Source organism: Lacerta agilis, chromosome 1 (genome assembly GCF_009819535.1).
Source record: "Lacerta agilis isolate rLacAgi1 chromosome 1, rLacAgi1.pri, whole genome shotgun sequence".
Classification (NCBI taxonomy): domain Eukaryota; kingdom Metazoa; phylum Chordata; class Lepidosauria; order Squamata; family Lacertidae; genus Lacerta; species Lacerta agilis.
In genome coordinates, this window is record NC_046312.1 from 76,463,257 (window position 1) to 76,483,755 (window position 20,499).

General features: G+C 41.9%; 1 protein-coding gene across 1 annotated transcript in view; it reads right to left on the reverse strand.

Annotated features, from left to right (window-relative positions):
• The window catches only part of LOC117050555 (sodium/hydrogen exchanger 10-like), a 67,445-nt gene extending 49,027 nt beyond the window's left edge, over nt 1-18,418 (reverse strand). Inside the window, exons 1-8 of the mRNA XM_033156183.1 lie at nt 18,125-18,418; nt 13,008-13,108; nt 10,952-11,077; nt 10,248-10,413; nt 6,999-7,115; nt 4,958-5,119; nt 4,738-4,837; nt 2,398-2,541 (exon numbers count right to left, since the gene is read on the reverse strand). Coding sequence (XP_033012074.1) covers nt 2,398-2,541; nt 4,738-4,837; nt 4,958-5,119; nt 6,999-7,115; nt 10,248-10,413; nt 10,952-11,077; nt 13,008-13,108; nt 18,125-18,326 — 1,118 coding nt within the window. The 5' untranslated portion in view covers nt 18,327-18,418. The remainder of the gene's footprint in view (nt 1-2,397; nt 2,542-4,737; nt 4,838-4,957; nt 5,120-6,998; nt 7,116-10,247; nt 10,414-10,951; nt 11,078-13,007; nt 13,109-18,124) is intronic.
• Between the last annotated feature and the right edge of the window lie 2,081 nt (nt 18,419-20,499).

A 20,499-nucleotide genomic window follows, 5' to 3' on the forward strand; every position in this document is an offset into this window, starting at 1 on the left:
CAGCAATGTAGTGGAGCAAGTGCATATCCCTCTTTTAACTTACAAAGGTATGCAAAGAGAACTTCAGGTGTCTGCTCCTGCTGCAGCTGGGCTGTCCCTTCCCCTAGCCTAGCATAGGGCCATTTAACAGTAATTCCCTAAGAGAAGGAATCCAGGAGATAGGGAAGCACACAGACAGAAAATGAGATGCTCCTGCTCCTACTACATTTGAAATGTGTGGTTTGTTTTAAATGTGCAATGTAACCATTGCTTTTTATAAATGTTATGAACTGCTTTGAGAACTCTAGTCAAAAAGGAAGATACAAACCTACTAAAAACCAAAATGCATAAATAAATAAGAAGTCTTCCTTTGTACTGATTGGGTAACTGTAATAATTTCAGGAAACTGCAGATTTTAAATCTTGTTTTCAGCTTGGAAATATGTCAATTTGTACAGAAGCTATGAATTACCATGGCAATAAAGTCAAAGCACAGAATTGTTTTTCACAAAGGGAATAAATTTAGTTTTCAGAAATCAGGTTCCAGCCTCCACTACATCTAATTCATATAAAATTGTCTACTTCAAAATTACTTTACATTAAGAAACTCTGTGCCAATGTTTAGTTCCCAATATTTTCACTTCAACAGTATTCAGCAACACACACTACTTGTTTCATTAATGTCCTAATCAACAAATATTGGGCCCGGAAATAGTGTATAGGGGCTATCACCTCTAACCTCGAAGCATTACTCATAAGGCTAGCAGTTTGGCAAATGCCACAATTTTCAAAAAGTTATTTAAACTGCCAAACTTTATATTCCTCAGGAAGCAAGGAAGCAAAGGCTCTTGGGCAGGGGCGTACGAAGGCTCCTCGGTACCCGGGGTGGCGACCGGAGGCACCCCTGGGGGCGGGGCATCGTGACATCATGTCGTGACATCACAACGCACCGTCACTGCTGCTCCAGCCCCGGCAGCGGGAAAAAAGCCATTTTTTAAAAAAGCAAAGCAAAGGCAAGCAGCCTGCTTGCCTTGGCTTTTCTTTTTTTTAAGGGGCTTCTCTCCCCGCTGCCAGGCAGAGCCGCCCACGGGGGGAGGCAGCGAGGATGGGGGGGGTGTCACCCTTATGACACTCCTCCTCGCTGGCTGCCCCGGCTTGCCTTGCCTTTTCTTTTTTTAAAAGGGCTTCTCTCCCCGCTGCCGGGCGGAGCTGGCGACAGGCGCAAGGGGCGGGGTGGGCTAGCGAGGATGGGGTGTCACCCTTGTGACAAGCCTGACACCCCTCCTTCTCGCTGGCCGCCCGGCAGCGGGGAGGAAAAAAAGGAAGGCAGGCGCCAGCGGCTGGCTAAGCCAGCAAGCACGGCGGTGCCCCCCCCACCCCAAGTGTCACCCCCCACCCCAGGGCGCTGCCCGGGGCGGCACGCCCCCCCCCCGTCCCTGCTCTTAAGCCACCTTAAGATAATTTTCATTCCTGCAATGCTTGTCCTCTAAAATCTCTCGGAGGCAGATGGGCAAGTGGTCAAGCAGGTGGGACTCAGTGCAAAGTCTTGTACATACAATATACACAAAATCTAGACAGACATTTAAGCATTAGTTACTAGTGGCTGTCCTGTAGTGCGTAATGCCTAAAGGTTAGTAGCTGCCCAAGTTAGTATCTGGTGGCAACAAAAGCAATAGCAGGGGAGGTGTGCCTCTCTGTTTCTTGTTCACCTTCTCCTTCACTACTGCTTGGAATGCCACTATAGTAGCATCCTTTAGGCCAGGGCATATGAATGTCAATCGGACACTTGATATTCCAGAGGTATAAGACACTCAGAGAAAAACACATTTCCCATTGTCTGTAGCCAAAGCAGTGTTCAAAGCACCAGGAAAAGAGGGAAGCTATTATTCATTAAATGTATATCCCAACCTTCCTCCAAAGGGGCTCAAGGTGGCAAGGATGAGAATCCCTCCTTGCTGCTACAATCACAGAAGTGCTACCAGGTGGTCTGGTAGAAGGAGCTTTTCACAAAGCAGATTGCAGTCCAAACTGTTAAAGAAGCGTGATGATGGCCTGGTTTGGAATAGGTTTCGAATAAAAGTGTGTTTTCAAAATTATGCCAAATTCATACCACAAACTGGGTAATAAGTTCAGAGGCACCAATACTAGAAGTTCTGGTAAATATACGGACCTATTTATGTTCTTCATGGCTCCCAAGCAGTTGCTTGTGAGAGCATGTGTGCCTTGGACTTAAGAATTTTGGAAAATAATATATAATCTACGAATCCTATACATGCCTAAAAAGTAAGTCCTAGTGAATTCAGTGTAGCTTACTCCCAGTTAAATGCATTTTGACTGCAGTCTGAAGAATATTAGCTGAGTGAGCTTTGTAAGTTGGCAGAAAACATCAATACAATAAGGAAAATTAAACAATTCTTACCTTGTAACATTTAACGAAAGGTAGACTGTTATAATAAAAAAAATAGCATGAGAATCAAAACATGGAAATGCCTTCTGAGCCAACACAATTCCTGTTATAAGGAATATCATAATGTGAGCCAAAAAGGTCAACAATGACCAGAACCTGTTTAAAAAAAACATGTGTTAAACCCTGCTAAGGGGGGCTCACTATTAGCAAAGCTATAATTCTTTAAGGTATATAAAGTTCAAAAGCATTCTCCCCTCACCCCAACTTCAAAATCGGTTTCTTACAAAATTTCAAAGCATTGTAACACAGTGAATATTTGGTCAAACATAATTTTTAGATTATATTTTGGATTAGAATTCCACAAAACAAGCTGAAACTAGACATAGGCAAAACCACACACACACACACACAGAGAGAGAGAGAGAGAGAGAGAGAGAGAGAGAGAGAGATAAAGTTTCCTAGCAGGTAACATGAGATTTTTAGTTTGCTCTACCTCCCAAACTCAGTTGAGAGCCAGAGGAAATGCAATCCAATACTCAACAGGAGTATTGAACATGGGGTTTGTATTTTTCCTATCTACCATTTGAACTCAGAAGGGAAAGGAAACTACAGATTCTTTGCCTGTATATTTATGTATATTAATGAGTAGTTTGGTAGCTAAAATATAAGGTATTAGACTTGATATAAACGTGTACAGGTTCCTTTTGCAATAAAATTGGTTACAATTTGATTTAAGTGTTTACTCGTTGGGGCTGTTGAGTCATAGAACATAGACTTTCAAAAGGGTAAACCTACAAGTCTTAATCACAATGTACCGGGTATCTCACAGGCTCTTAATACAGAATACACAATGTGAATTTATAATATTATTCTATATTATTGCAGTGATAACATTTTAAAATCAAATGTTCACATTGCAAAAGACAAGAGACTTTCCTAATGGTACAGTTCAAATCCAATTTTATGTCCCCCAGGGTTGCATTTCCTTCTTTAAACTACTAAATGCTGACGACAGATCTCCTGCTTCATATCTAGATGCGTCTTCAAATAATTGAAAGATCTGACAGGAAATGTTACTTCTGTATTAATAAACCAGTCAGTTGTTACTCAACCAACCACCATGCTTTATTTATACTACATTTTAAAAAATATTATTCAAAGACAAAAAATAATTTATTAATCAATTACCTCTTGTAGCTACCAGTGCTTAAGTACCATTTGTCACTGAGAATCTGGTTTACAATAGAAATTTTATGCACTGAATACTTAAAGTGCTTCTACAAGGCACTTTTAAATCTTCTACAAGGACTTCAATCCTATTACCGTATATCGCGGGGTACAAGACGACTTTTTTACCCTTTTTAATCCTCCCAAAAGTCGGGGGTCGTCTTGTACGGCGGATACTAAAACCAGGGTACTCTCACCCGTCGGCAGCGCCGCTCTCACCCAGCTCTTCTGGGGCTTCTGACGCAGGGCAGGCCGTCGGAGAGCCTCCCGTCGGAACGGCAGCCGCTTCGGCATCCCCGCCGGCCATGCCGCTGCCTCCGAGACCCCGCTAGCTCCTCGCGCCCGGCGGAGCACGATTTCAGCATCCCCACCGGCCGCAATGCTACTTTGCGCCTGTGCTGCATGGTGCCCGTACCTCCTCCTCGCACCAGTCCTCCTCTTCGCGTGCTCCTGCTGGTCTACAAAAAAAAGGCTGAGCCGCTTGGGCGTTCAGCCGGCGGGGAGGAAAAAAAACGCAACTCACACCAACACACAGGGAGGGAGAGGGGAAGGGAAAAAAACGTAACACACGCCAACACACGGGGGGGAGGAGGGGGGAGGCTCTTCTTGGGCTTCTGACGCAGGGGAGGCCGTCGGAGAGCCTCCCGTCAGAGCGGCAGCCACTTCGGCGTCCCCGCGTCTCTCACCCGGCTCTTCTTGCACCTCAGCCGCCATGGAGCCCGGACTGGGCGTGGGTGGCGAGCGTGACGGGCTCCTGTGTGGCGGGAAGGGAGGCACTCCCCGCCGCTCCAGCCGCCGCCACCAAAGCTGCCATGGAGTCTGGGCTGGGCGTGGGTGGCAAGCATGACGGACTCCTGTGCGGCGAGAGGGGAGGCTCTCCCCGCCGCTCCAGCCACCGCCACCTCAGCTGCCATGGAGCCCGGGCTGGGTGAGTATACCCCAAACTCTGTTTTTTAACATGAAAAGTTGGGGGTCGTCTTATACGCCCAGTCGCCTTGTATATTATTATACGGTAGTTCACATTCCTTACACAATATGTAAATAGGATACATTTAGCTACCACAGAAATTTTCAAAATGGTTCAAACTGAAATATAAAGATAAACACTTACTTATGAGCACTTACTTATAAAGAAATATATCCAATCCTGGACTAAAGCTTACAGTATCTAAAAGAAGGCCCAAAATACAAATAGCAATAACTCCAGACATTCCAAGCCATTCAGCTAAGGATAGAAAAAATAGGGAATTGTTATTTTAAAAAAAAAACACTATTATTTAGTTTTATTAACTATTAAGCACAACTGTTTCAAATGCATTGCATTTGACAAGGACATTTAACTTACCGATGAAGAAAATAACGTATGCCATTGAGAAGCTTAGAACTATTTCAACTACTCCATCATTGAAAATATGTTGCAACCAATAACTAACTATTCTTGAAGCAAAATATCCCAAAGCAGTGCTTGCAAAAAATTTTAAAATCAACTTTATAAAAATTTCTTTAACTGTAAAAGGTAAAGAGAAAATAGTTATTTACAATCTGCTTTCCAATATCTGATTTAAAGATAATTATAACTAATGATGCCTAACTGATTGTACCCTGAACCCTCTTCTTCCTTGGAACCCAGAAGAACAGGTTGCTTACATGCAACTCTTGGTGTTGTTTTTTCAACAGTCATCTATGCAGTCACACATATTAGGTCTGTGCATGCACAGAATCTATTCATGAAACTTTTATAATTATACACTTCTTTTTCATATATATCTATATATAAATAATTATGATTTTATATTTTAGACAAGAAAAAAAGAGCAAAATGCAACAGAAGTAGTAAATTTTAAAAACCCCAATCATAACCCCATACAATAGATTGGAGAGACGGAATATTCCAGCTGAAAATGTTAACAGCTTTCAAATGAATTGTTTGTCCCGTTCATAGATCCTGTGCAAGTCCAGCCTTGGGAATTTACTTGAAAAGGAGAAACCAGTGTTTGGACCAGTTTCAGGAATTCCAAGTCTTTGCATATTGTGTTGGTGGACCTCTGTTATGTTCTGGCTGATATGTATGTGTAAAACTAATAAAATCATACTAATTTAGAATGAAAGTATGTTTTTACTTGACTTCTAATGACTGACTTTGAGCTTTTGTGTCAGTTTCTCTATCAACACTAGGTACTACACTTTATAGTTATGGTTACTGTACTCCATTGTAGTCCCTTCCAAATATATTCTGTGCTTAGATGTTTTAAGCAGTGCTGCCAACAGAAGGCATCTAATCAAGGTCTTACTGCATGACCACATTCTTTGGCACTGCCAATTCTGGGGTCTATATTAAATTTTGTTCAGTTACCGTATTTTTTTCCAGGAAGATACCTTCCCCCAAATCAACAATTTAGGGCAAAACCACCATATACGGTGGTAAGTGCAAAGGTCGTTACAGCCCCTCCAGCAAGAAGCTGATGCATTGGTGCACATGTATAACTTTAATGGAGGAGGCTTACTCAGTGAGAAGTAGAAGCTGGAACTATCACTTCTGCAGGTAAGCCTTTTACTCAGCTCGTCCTAACATGCATCATCTTCTCTGTAATCCTTACCTCCCTGCCTGATATCAACTTTACAATGATAGAGGAGAGTCCATCCCCACTGCTAGACTGACAGCAATAGTCTCCTATTTGGAACATGTACTGTCCCTGACCCTCTAAGGCGCCTTAAATAAAATCTTATCCTTCTTTGAGGTCTTTCCTGAGCAGGGTGTTAACTTCAAAACGTAAGTCAGCTTTCAAAACAATAGCAACACCTCCATATTTAGTAAAACTTGAGGCAACAAACTGACTCCCAAAGTACTTATTTTTCAACAAAATACCCTACATCCCAGCTTGATGTATTTCTTCCCCCAGTAGTACTGTCTTGTGCCATATTTTTTAAAGCATTTGTGTTGCTCTATCTGCTGCTATCTATCCACATCCTGGGAAGCTCTGGTGGATCCAAGGCTTCGCCCAATCTGCACAAAACCCAGTGGCAGAGCTTCATGCTCCGGCACCGGGGGCGGAGAGCAGGCGGGGGCGGGGCTGGCGCGCGCTCTGCGGGTGGGGCACCCAGCGCAGGCGGGGGGCAGCTGTGATGGCACCCTTGGGATTGTGCTGCCCGGGGCGGAGCGCCCCTATCGCACTCCTCTTCCTACCAGAGTTACTAGAGTGAGGAGGGGACTGGTGCAGCAGACATCCCTCTTTGTGGGGTGGACCCGCTAGTGACGTGACTGTGCCTGTCATGTTTCTTTTTCAGCTTGTATGCCCTAGATCTCAACAGTTAAAACTAAGGCTTGTGACGTAATATGGATTGCATTTTTACAAAAGGAAAAAAAATACAGAACATAATATACTTACTCAATTCATCGTGCTTTTGTTTTGATAGATCCCTATATAACTCAAAAATTATTACTGTTGTAGCATCATTAAACAAAGACTCGGCTTTTATTAAGCTGACAGCTATTTTTGAAAGCCCTGAAAAGAGGGGGGGAGGATAACAAAGTGTTAACAAGATAAAAAAAATTCCTTCCAGTAGCACCTTAGAGACCAACTAAGTTTGTCATTGTTATGAGCTTTCGTGTGCACGCACACTTCTTCAGATACACTGAAACAGAAGTCACCAGACCCTTATATATAGTGAGAGGGTGGGGAGGGGTATTACTCAGAAGGGGTGGTGGGAATGGGGGAATGGTTCTTTTTTATTTTTGCTTCTTAAGTGGAAAGATACTATAACAAGACCCATAAGAAATGGGGGAATCAAAATCACATGATTAAGATATGCTTGTTTTTAGTGCATATATTCTTCTCAAACAATGAAGGAAAATGCTGATTCTCTCCATGCAATTCCCATTAGCACTTCAGCATTGTCTGCCTATACATATGTAGCCATTCTAAAGCTCCCAGAGTTTCCATCATCCTTCCACTCAAAAACCTTGCAGAGATTGCAGCTATGAAGTAGAACTGGATAATAAACATGGAATGCAAAGCTTTAAGCCATTTACAATAGCACTATCATTCAGCAGCTTCACAAAAATATATCCCCCAGGCAAATAATATGCAGAAGTGCTCATCAGCTGTTCAAGAGGCAGAAGCTTGATTTTGTTTCCTCCCATGTTTCCTGTTTCTCCAAGAGTGAATATATTTAAATCATGACAGGGAAAAAAGACTGATTCAAATCAACTTTACTTCTTAAATTTCTTAAACAGTGCAAATCTGAGAGCTAAATTATTTTAAATTACAGCCAAATAGTGTATTATTTACACTGTTGTTTTACTTATAACCAGGTCTTGCATCTCTTTGTTGCACAATGTAAACTTGGCATACTTTTTTTAATCAAGAGAAAGAATGGCCTTAACATACTCCCATATAAAACCATTTTGTGAGATTTAATTATGAAAATAAAAGAACCTGCAAACTAGATGATTTTGTCTTCTCTTCTTTCCAATATTGCTTCTGTCAGGGTTGAGCCGGATGAGGAGGAGTGGTGGCAAGCCCCCCCTGGTGAGGCTGCACCCACGGAAGAACCTGGGGAAATGGAGGAGTTCGTACCTGGAGAGGACTGGTGGCGGCACTCCTCGGAAGAGGAAGAGTCAGATGGAGAGGGGGAAAGACCAGAACAGGAGGAGGAGGAAGTCGAGCCAGAATCAGGCCCTTGTGAAGAGAGAAACAGCCCTTCCCCTCCTCCCTTCTCAGCTGTAGAGCGTAGAGCTGAGAGACGCAGGGAACAATTAGAGGCAGCTGTAGCTCGTAAGAGACGTGGTTGCAGGCCAGCTACTTAACAAAGGCTGAATGCTCCCTTCACTAGCACCTGCAACTGACATGCTGAGTGCGTGGTTGCTCTTGCTCGTTCTGTTCCTGACTCCTGGCTTGTTCCTGGTCCTCGGCTTGTTCCTGACTCCTGGCTTGTTCCTGACCCTCGGCTTGTTCCTGATCCTCGGCTTGTTCCTGACCCTCGGCTTGCTCCTGACCCTCGGCTTGTTCCTGACTCCTGGCTTGTTCCTGACCCTTGGCTTGTTCCTGGTTCCTGGCTTTTCCCTGACTGACTTGGCTGGTTCCTGACTTGGACTGTTCTGACTTCGGCTTCTCCTGACCCCATACTGATTCCTGACTTCGGCTGGCTTCTGACCCAGAGTGTTCGACCTTGGCTTATCTGACTGACTGCTGCGCTACAGCACGCCAACTTGTTGGCGCCCTAACAGCTCCATCCTGCTTCACTTTATGCTAAAAATTATATTTCAAGTGAAACAAAATACCATGGTACCGGTTCCCGAACTTCCGAAATGGTTCGAAAACCAAGGTGCAGCTTCCGTTTGGCTGCAGGAGCCTCCTGCACTCAAGCAGAAGCCGCGTTGGATGTTTGGCTTCTGAAAAACCAAACTGGAACACTTACTTCTGGGTTTGTGGCGTTTGGGAGTCAATTTGTTCGGCAACTAAGCCATTCAAGAACAAAGGTATTACTGTACCTTAAAAATATGAACAGGCTCTGCCTGCCTTCAGATTATCCTACCATCCAAAGTTTGGAACACTGGTAATGATCAGGTATAAGCCTTTCACTAGTGCAATCCCTCTTATTATTCCTGTATAAGGAGAGCTGTGCCAAATCAGACTAAAGGCCCATTTAGTCCAACATCCTCTCACAGTGGCCAAACAGATGCCTATGGGAAGCATGCAAATCCATGCATGGCACTATGCCAGGCTTCCTCAACCTCGGCCCTCCTGATGTTTTGGCCTACAACTCCCATGGTCCCTCGCTAGCAGGACCAGTGGTCAGGGATGATGGGAACTGTAGTCTCAAAACATCTGGAGGGCCAAGGTTGAGGAAGCCTGCACTATGCTATACAACGTATCCCATCCCAGCAACAGTTATTTGGAGGTAGCATGCTTACAACAGTGGAGAAGACTCCAATCATAATTTGCAACCAATCACTGATTCAGGTTTGTGCAAAACAATTCTCCAAATGGGAATGGAAGCTTCTCAAGTCTTCCCTACACACACAAAGGTAAGGAGCAGGGAAGAGAAAGGACAGCACAAATCACTCACATGCCTGCTTGACAAACCATAGTTTGCTGTTATGTTCAAATCAAACCTGACTCCATTAGGGAATAATATCTTAGATGAATCCCCTAAGATGCTTGAAACTGTATCCTCAGTCAAAATTTAATGTATATTTAATGTTATGATGACACAATTCACAACTCAACATTAATTCCATAAATACAAAGCTACATACAGTAGCTGGTTGTTCATCCTCTTCAAGTACTGGTTTTTGTACGGATCATATGGAAGGGAAAATATCATTCTGTTTTTCTTTCTTGCCAGCTTTCAATGTACTGCCACATGAATGTATACACATTTGAAAGAGTTCATTCAGGACAGCCAAAATGACTTCTAACTCTGGCCTCAATAATTCTAATTTTATTTTACGTGTGTATCGGACGGGGGGTATCTTTCTGCTCATGTCCCTAAACTGCCCATATCACTTCACATTTGTTTGTTACAGACTACAGTTAATTATCAATTAAGTAAGCTCCGTGAAGCTAAATTGTAAACAGTACACTCCACATTCAAGTATTATAATGAATTCAGCTTATCAAAAAAATACCTACCAATGTTTCTTACAGGAGTCACAGAAAGGATAGGGTCTGTTGTGCTAAGAATTATTCCAAATAGCATGCTATCATCCCAGGACCATTTATACTTATTAATTCTATAAGTTAACCATCCAAGGAAAGCACAGTTCATCAAAAATCCAGGAACCGCAAGAATTAACACCTGCAATGACAATATATGTGTGTGTGTATCAATCATTTGCAAAATAAAATTACATTAAACTCAGGTGGATAAGGCTGGAGATTTAATGACACAGTGTTATATATGACATGACAATCAATCAGCTCATATGAATTAAAATGTAAAAAAGGTACATGTAGGGTGATATCCAACTAAGTTATACTTGTAGCATTCTTGTCCAATTGTTCGTACCTTTCATTTTCTCACTGCAAATTACATACACACATACATCCAACATACATTTAATGCCCATGACTTCCCCCAAAGAATCCTGAGAATTATAGTTTCCCATTCCCAGAGCTAAAGTTCCCAGTATCCTTAGCAAACTACAGTTCCCAGGATTGCTTGGGGGAAGTCAAATGCTTTAAATATGAACTGGATGTGCTTTAAACAAAACTATTCTCCTGAAAAAATATTACTTGGGTTTGATTGGACACATTTGTGTGTAATATGCAACTATATCCTTATTTTGAAGTCTGAAGACAGTAAATTTCTAAACAGAAAATTGTATATGTCTTACCTGCCAAAATGATTTTCGAAATATATAAAAATCCATCTCAAATGCAGCTGTAAATACTATAACTGGTGTAAACAAATGAAGGAAAAGTATAGGATCCATATCTGCAATGGTCTTCACAACAGGAATCTGGAAAAACTAAATGAGTACAAGGAATTGTTAATTGTGAATACTTTTATATTATTTTACCTATTTCTTCCCCACCCAAGCACATGATCATGGTGTGGAGAACGAGTACCTAGACTACTTCTGTACAAATAGGACAGCAAAGGAGGAGGCAATGGCATAGGAAGGGGGGGTACAGGCCGCCCCAGGTGTCATCACTGAGGGTGGTGACAAAAAGTAACTCCCGCACCCACCGTACGCCCCTACCTACGCCACTGCAGGAGCACTCTCCCCTTGAGTGATTTCCAGAAACCAGAAGCATTGCTGCCTCCAACTTTGCAGGCAGAGCACAGCCCTTATGGCTACAAGCCTTCGACAGCCCTCTCCTCCATGAATTTGCCTAAGCTGCCTCCTCCTCTCTGTCTTCCTTGCCTGCTTGCTTTGGCACAGTAAGTCTCCGCGGGAGAAAGCCGCTTCCCTCTGCAGAAACTGGGAGAGTCCCGGTGCGTTCAGCCGGGCAGAGAGCAAGGCTACCCCTGAAGGCCAGGAGGGGATCTACCTGCCAGGTTTCAGCCACCTGGAAGGTTTTCAAGGCTTGATCGGGTTGAAATGGGCAGAGGCTACTTGGGACATGTTTCCATGAGGGCTGCTTTTCTGGTATTGTTGGGGGCGGTGTGGGAGTGAGTTTTTTGCTGGGTCTGGGTTGCTCTGGGTTTTATGATTGCATGGTGGAAGCCGCCTTTGGAGGCTCGTTGCCCTAAAAAGCGACTTTTGAATCTCTGCAATAAGCCAGAAACCCACCATCCGGCCCCATTTCTTCCCGTTTCCATAAGCGGGCTGCATTCCTCTTGCCACCATCAGCATACATCCAGCCACAGTCCAGTCGCTGGCTCCTATGGTAGGGAGCAAGAGCAATGGGGGGAGGGCTTGGAGAATTAAGGGGGAAGAGTTTGGAGATCCACACTTAGGTGAGCATGAAGGCAGAGGCGTAGCTAGGTGAGGCGGGGGGTGGGGTGGATGTCACACCGCGGGGCCTGCAGCGTGCATGAGCCACTCGTCTCTCCTGAGGGGGAGGCGGTGGGTGGACTGCCTGCAAGCTCTGCACTGCTTTTTTGAGCAGCACAGGGCTTGCATGTGCCCACTGCCTCAGCCGCCCTACAGCTGAGGAGGTGGCTGCGGAGAGGTTCCATGCAGCACACCCTGCCCTGCCTTGGCTCGCTCCGTCCCCGGTTGCAGGGTGCGCGCAGCTAGCCATGCCACTGGGAGGAGGGCCTCCTAAATTCTATAGTCGAATCCAGTGTCAGATGGAAAGCTGGATGTCTGAAACTTTACCCTTGTGCAGCAGCTTTTAGTGCCCTCTGATGAAACAATCTACACATTGACTTTTACAGAAACAATTATGTTTGAAACATTTTTAAAATGATGAGTCCTTGGCTCAAGTTGGAATTGGGTTTGGCATACCATGCTCTTTCCTTAAAATATATGTAAAAAGCCTGTTTCTTCCAAGCTCATTTCCAAATTTCAGATCTCTCCCCAAACCCTCTCCCCTGAATACCCATATACAGGTATCTTGCTCTGCCACTTCTTTCAGTAGCAAACTCTTTTCAATCTGGATGTTTCCCAAACTGAATGGCTTTGAAGTGGCAGAACCCACTGGCTCATCTTCAAGAAAGCAACTTGAAGAGGGGTCCACAAATTCACCTTGCCTGGAGACATCTCAAAAGGCTAAACTGCCAACAGTAACTACTGTTATCCTAGTAATGTGGAGACAATTTGCATAAAGACCTGGTGTCAGAGACATGCAGGGAGAGCAGAGATGGAATTGAATTTCCTCTCTCCTTCTGCCTGCTCCTCAACCTACTGTGTCTTCAACTGTACTTTGTTTACAAAATATCAGTAAAATCTATTTCCTTAGTAGTTATTGAAATGAGGGAAATTATTAGTTCTCCATTACCTGAGCTGGAAAATGGGCTATTGTTCCAATGCCAGTTCCTACTAAACATATAATTACCAGAATAGGAATTTTTACTTCTTTCAAAACAGTTCGTAACAGGGCTGAGGGGGGAAATATATTATTAATGTAATCAATACGACTGTTACATAATTTCAAGAATGTCAGTAAATAACTATGGTTTTATTAATTCAATGTTTCTTTATAAAAATGTTTATCAACATTTCTATAAATAAAATGAAAAATATCAGCTGTACAGAACAAAATTTACAAAAGGATAAAATAGTATTAACACTGAACAATCATAAAAATTACTGACTTATCCTAAATGCTTAAACTACTGAATAGGCCTGTTGACATAAAGAAAGTCTTCATCAAAATCCTATCACTAAAATTACAAGTAAATTAGAGATTTATAAAATCTAAATCTTAGTGTCTCTGTTGTGTTTTATAAATTTGCTAGTTGTTTTGAGGACACTTGTTGAAAAACAGGATATAAATTGACAGAGTAAGTGTGTGTGTGTGTGTGTGTGTGTGTGTAACAGTAGTATTAATATAGATATACATTTTCGCCTTGGTTTTTTGGCGTTACTCCAATACATCATGTCCCTTTATATCTATCCTCCCTCTCCACTGCTTCCCATCGATTTGCTTTTACCAAAGCGAGGTTTAATGTTTTTCCTTCTAATGTCTTGAGACATAGATTTTCCAAGGGCTTAGTTTCCACTCTATGTTTTTTTTTCTTTTTATAAATACCTCTTAACAAAAATCTGCAGCTGATTTACAGAAAAAAAGAATCATCGTACAATAAGATATGCACAAAGTTCAGAATACAATTAATACATTTCGAATGCGTCATTTAAAACAGCCACTAAACAAGGTAGCACTCTCAAGCATCTCCAATAGACCTTTTTTCCCCCTCCCCCTCCCCTCCCACCCTCCCCTCTGGACAGACCTTCGTTCTTCAGATCTTTATCCATGTACACAGTCTGTTCATTCGAGCTTGTATGTTTGGGTTGGCTTCACCCCTTTCTATCCAATTCCTATAAATTGCCCATTTATTTGTAATTCTTTGGCATTTATTTTCCCAACTATCCTCTGCCGCTATCTGTGCAAATATTTCAGATTGTACGTATTCAAAAACATAATCATTCCATTTTCCCATTTCCCATTTAGCCTTTTCTTTCCATCCCAGTGCAATAACTGCCATTCCGGCTAGAATCATAATCTTATACAGCTCTTGCATATTACTTTTTACTTTGTTATTTCCCAGTATTCCCGAAAATAGTAAATCCTGTTTCCACTCTATGTGACTGTGATAATAAGTTGGAGGAATCTCTTCATCACAGAATTTTCACCTGTCCCCTGTACAGAGAGGCCCGGGCAAAATTACTAAGACCAATAATTCAGAATCTTATGGGTATGCCAGCAGAGTCACACCTTGCCTTGCTCCTACAAGACAATGATTCTTATACATAACCTGCAAGTGGCAAGGTTTTTAAATTCTGTTCTATCCCAAAAAAGGCGTAGCGGCCAACTATACGACCATTAAGAATTCTGTCTTGTTCCCCTGACTGTAGTTTCAATACCACTGTGTCTGAGCTGTGTTTGTGTTTATTGGTGACAGCCTCCTGTAGACCAGGTGGTTCAAGTGCATTTTGAATGCTATGATTTCATGTTTTATATTTCATAATTTATGATTTTATGGGCTTATAGCCGCAATAAATTTTGATTTGATTTGATTTTATATGCAGTATTTGATAACATTTTTATCTAATCTCGTCTAGTAATTAAAGGTTTTGGAGGTAAAAACAGTTTGGGTCTTTTAGAGTTCAGATACTGCTTTGGAAGAAATATTGCCTGCCCATGCACTTGTTTCTATGCCCCCACCATCAGTGTCCGAAAACCAATGGATTTATCAATAAATACAATATTACAAAGACAATATGTCTGCAGGATTTTTGTCTTCTGTAAAAGCTGTCCTGAACTTTATCAAACTCTAGAAAGAGGAGAATATTTCACAATAGCTTTAAAGTAATTGCATAACAGATTTATACTAGAGATGAGAGCTGTATACCTTGTCATATTTTTTTTAAAATGTATATTGCTTCTTAAAGGAAATATAGAATTTTTGGGGGGAAGTAATATGCCTGTAGTTATTTTATTTTTATAATTCTGTACAATTATAATATTTAGAGTATGATCTATCCAGGAAAAGCATTTTTATCCCATTGATTTCAGAGGGAGGTAAACACTTCTTAAATCACCTATTGAAATTAATGGGACTTCAAATGTTTAAATTTGGCTGAATCATGACCATATTTATATTCTAATGTAATTCTGTATAATTATATAAACATGTTTGTTATGGACTACCATTAAGGCAATAAGTCATTGTTTGATGTATAAGGATACAGATATAAATCGCACATAAAATAATATTAAGACACATTTTTGTTAATTATATTGCACAAAGGGATGTGTCATAATGCCATAATATTTATTGGATTGCTTTCTTCTTTGTGACTGAATTCTACTATAAAGATTAAAATAATGGATAAATCATAATTTGGGTCACTTCTATAGAGGAAAGAGAATTTCTCTATTTATTGTAATGCAACAAACTCATTTTTAAAGCAATAGTATTTAGATGTAACTATTTTCACCATTAAAATACAGTTTAAGAAATAGTGTATTAGATGCTAAAAGATCCCATTCATTCACCCATTCTAAACTGCTGAAATAAAGAGTATATGCAAATAATAGTTTGGCTCTCATATAAATGCAAAGTACTAATTCAATAATGAGACTCTTATTACATCCTGAGTCATGAGAAGCATTTAAGGGCTTTCAACCCAGAGTCTGTCACGACTGGACCTAATGGTCAGGGGTCCTTTATGCAGCTGCAGATATTTCAACTGAGTTATGATGATGTTGCTTTCAAACACAGAGCATAATATTCTCTATAATATGGCAAGAAAGCTTAAAAGCAGTTAGTCTTCTTCAGATGGCTTGGCATTCAAATTCTCAGTAATTGGATGGATTACCTGATATGATACGGCAAAAGTATATAAAAATGTGTGACTATTAAGGGAATTGTATTTAATCCAGTTCATATGAATAACCCTAGTTCCTTCATTCATACTTCTGAGTATAAATGGCATTATTGTTTATGTTTAATATTTTTAAAGTGAATAGTTATAATAGGTTGATGGCCTGGGGAACTTAATTATTTTAATTACTAGCTAACTGCCATCTTTTAATTTTTTAGTACACTGCTATTATTTTTATTTATTATATAAATTTATAAACCACTTCACAGCCTGAAATAATTGAAGCAATGTACACTATAAAAATAAGACTCAAAACTATGCAGAAAGCCTCTAAAAATAATGAAATAATATCTAATGATACAATTAGCATTCTATAAATGATTGGGTCACACCGCAAGGAAGCCCTTCTTCAATGAAACTATGATATTCCTAAATGTTTAGTGGTTTCTAAACATATTTCCAAAAAAAATACATGACAACTGTAATAAAGTGTTCATAATGGGAGGTGGGTATGTGAAAAAGAAGCTAATCTCTCTCATTCCTTTTTAACATATCTAATTCCAGTAAGTTGAGGATAATTTTCTTATATTATAAATCCAGAATCATTTAAAGAAATTTATAGTTGACTAACTCACATCAGAGATGTAACTGCTCTCACTACCGGATAAAGCAACAAGCATCACCTCTGTATTTGCTTCTTGGAACCATCCAGCCAGGTGGCCAGAGATGCTCTCTCTCATAACCTCTGTTTTGCAAGGCCACCCAAGGCTGCTTAAGCAGGTAATATGTAACTAGCTAAATTATATGTACTTCAGTGGTTTTATTTGCAAATCTGATTGCTGCCTCCCACTTTTCTCAATTTCCCCAAATAAATTTGTTTATGCTTTGACATTTGACTTCATTGGTTTTAAAAATGCAATTCTAGGGAAATCTTTGCTATGTGTTAAGACAGCATGGATGTCCAGGTACCTATTGTGTCCTAAGGATACTTCACAAGATTTATTAAGTTTTGTGTCTTCAGGGCTTTGGAGGAGTATTTTTTAAAATATTTTTAATAATGTATTTTTTAATATTTCTAGAGCAGAGTTTAAGGGAAGCTGTCCTTGTCAGTAAGGCTTATAAATCCCCCAATAATCAGAACGTGTAGAGCAGACAAAGGGAACCTGTGACTCCCTGATGTTAGATTCCCACTCCAATCAGCCCCAGCCAGTATAGCTCATGTTCAGGGAATGAAGAGAGCTGTGGTCTAACAATATCTGGAAGGCAAGATATATGGCCTAGTGGTTTCTTCAGGTTAGGAACAGCATGTAGTAGCAGCATATCCAAAGGAACCAACTTCTAGGGTCCAAGGGGTATTCAGTCCACTCAATAAAATATTGGAGGGCTGCCTCCCCCCAAAGTTGATGGGCAATGCCATTCAAATGGTGTGCATGCACCATGTCATGTGATCAATTATGCGGGGCAGGGTTTACCTCCCCCAATATTTAATTCAAGTTGGTACCCATGAGCATATCAATTTATGGCATGTGAGCCTTACACAAAAAGCAGAGTGAGAGGTCCCAGTATGGAAAGTCGCCTGCAACTGGGTATTTTATGTAAAATATTTACTCCACTTTTCATTTTAGTAATCCCACAAGGTAGCTTGCGGTAATAACTTAAGAAGAAACCTTCTGCTTAAGGTCAATTGCCCACCTGGTCCAGTCAACTTGAATTAGGTCCCTGTAAGCTCACAAGCAGGACCTTCTGCTCTACATTTGTGTTTCCCTGCAGATGTTATTCAGAGGGCCTCTGATTGCATGAAAGCACCAGGAAAAGAAAATGCAGCTTGTGGGGTTGTTCATTTCTGAACACCATGCCTCTCTCGTTTAGGGGTCCAATTAAGCATTCACGATAGTCAACATGCAAACATTTAGCATTTCTAGCTAGCATTTACTAAGTGTTATCCGTGTGCTCGGGAGTGGTTGCGTTTTCACAAGCTTATCGTACGGACCCACTCATAAGTGTGGCCAACTTGACTGCTTCTTGCACTAGCGCGACCTAATGCAACTCAGCAGCAACTGGCCCTACCTCCCAAGAGGAAGCTCACAAAAACCACAAGCACAATCATCGGCCGCTCCTTCGCGATGAGGTGGTAGATGTCATAATACACGTCGTCGTGGGCTAAGCGCATTGAAATGTATTCCCGGCGGCAGCGGCCCTCGTCACTGCGGTTTAGGTCGCCCCTCGTCTTCCTCGAGCCCTCGGCCTCCGCGAAGTACGAGAAACCCATGGCTTCTAGAAGGGAGCCGGAGCCAGAGAGAGAGTCGTCCACAAGATCCCTTTTCGCGTGCGAGAAGTTTGCGTGTTCGCGAGCGGCCTCGGCGCCTTCAAAAGTTGCGGGCGGCAGGCTAAGCGGTCTCTTCCCCGCTCCGGCCGTTTCCGCTTCCCGGCGGCTTTCATTCCTGGACGGCGGTTGACCGTTGGATTTCAAACTCGCCTCACGCCGGGCCTCCCCCGCCAGCACGTGCCTATGTCGTCGGGCGATTCGCGGTGGAAATTCGCGGGCGAGGGCGCTGGTGGAGGTTGAAGGGAAGCGGCGACTCCGCCATCATCATTGGCATCCCCTCAGACAACAACTTCCCTGTTGGGGGGGGGCAGGGAGAGCACCAACATATTGCACAGCATCCCGCAACTAGTCCCACTGAGCCTCATCCCTCTCTAGACTGTGGCTGTGGAGTGTCACAGAGAGAGAAAAATGGTACCCACAGCCTAGGAATGTCTTCAGCCAGCCCTACAACAGCACATAGAGTGTAACAAGGACTGAGAGATTGGGGGGGGGGGCTCTTTTAATCTCACTGTAAACATGTACAGTGACAATAAAGTATTTCTATTTCTATCTCTGTTGCTACCTTTGGGGTGTAGGAGATTTGAGTCTATGCTGCCATTTGCCCTCTTCCCCATGCTTCGTGCTTGTTATTCAAAATGCTCACATGGGGAATGCATTTCAGGAAATAGCAATGTAATGTTGCATTGTGTACATTTGTTATTTTAAATTACATATGTATCCTACCCTTCCTCCAAAAGGAACACCTGTGTCAGCCAGCATGCACAGTCCTCACTGGGTTGTTTGGCATTGGTAGGGATCTATTGAAAGGGAAAGGGACCCCTGACCATTAGGTTCCGTCGTGGACGACTCTGGGGTTGTGGCGCTCATCTTGCTTTACTGGCCGAGGGAGCCAGCGTACAGCTTCCGGGTCATGTGGCTAGCATGACTAAGCCGCTTCTGGCAAATCAGAGCAGCACACGGAAACGCCGTTTACCTTCCTGCTGGAGCGATACCTACTTATCTACTTGCACTTTGACGTGCTTTTGAACTGCTAGGTGGGCAGGAGCTGGGACCGAGCAATGGGAGCTCAACCTGTCACGGGGATTTGAACCACCCACCTTCTGATCGGCAAGCCCTAGGCTCTGTGGTTTAACCCACAGCCTTTAGGGATCTATATACCCCCTGTTAATTTATAAACTTACGTATTTATGCATACACACCTAAGTACCTTATTTATACATGATCTTTTTTTGCTTCCAGACTGATAGACATTTGATCACCTAGTTGATAATTAGTGGATAGAGGTAGGACCTGCAACAAAATGCTGCAGTGCAATGCATCCTCTCCCCCTAGTAGACGCATTCTTGTTCCAGGTTTCTGGTAGCCTGCCGTGCTCTTCTCCAGTAATCAGACATCCAAGTAAGCCATTACACAGAGGCTAGATGTGGTCAGACAGTGATAAGGGAAATACACTTTCCATGTGCATTGGTATGTATTTATCTGTCTGGCTAGCTTGCGGATGCAGTAGAAACATTGATCTCTGCCATACAAAGAGAGAAATAGGTTCCAGTGGAGTTAAGATTATCCTTAAGCACAGAAGCATTAAAATATCATTTTACATGTTCAGGAACTAGTCTGCCAAATAAACTACTTTCTGGGCTAGTCCCTTAGCTCTATTTAAGCCCTGAATGACATGTGACATGTAGCTTGCCCTTGTTTTTCAATATTTTATAAATTACAGTATGCCATTTCTAATCCTGAATTAAATGGTGCCTCAACATTCACAGTTAATTTTTTAAATTGAATTTTGTCCTAAATATCCCTACTTTGTCCAGAAAAAATAATAATTATTGACATAATTTATACCCCACACCTTTATCATAGAGTTATGTTCCCAGGGTCTTATAGAATAGTAAGGGGGGGGGGAATACAATTATATAATAATAATGCAGAGAGACAAATGCAGTAAATTAAAACAACAAGCTAAAACAGCAACAAGAAATATGAATAGATGGTAAAGTAAAACTATTCTAAATTAAATAATGTTTTAGCAGTTCTTAAAAGCCTGGGAAAACTGAAATGCTTTTGCCTGAGGTCTCTAGGCAGGCGGAAAAGCTTGTCTAGTCAACACCCGCCA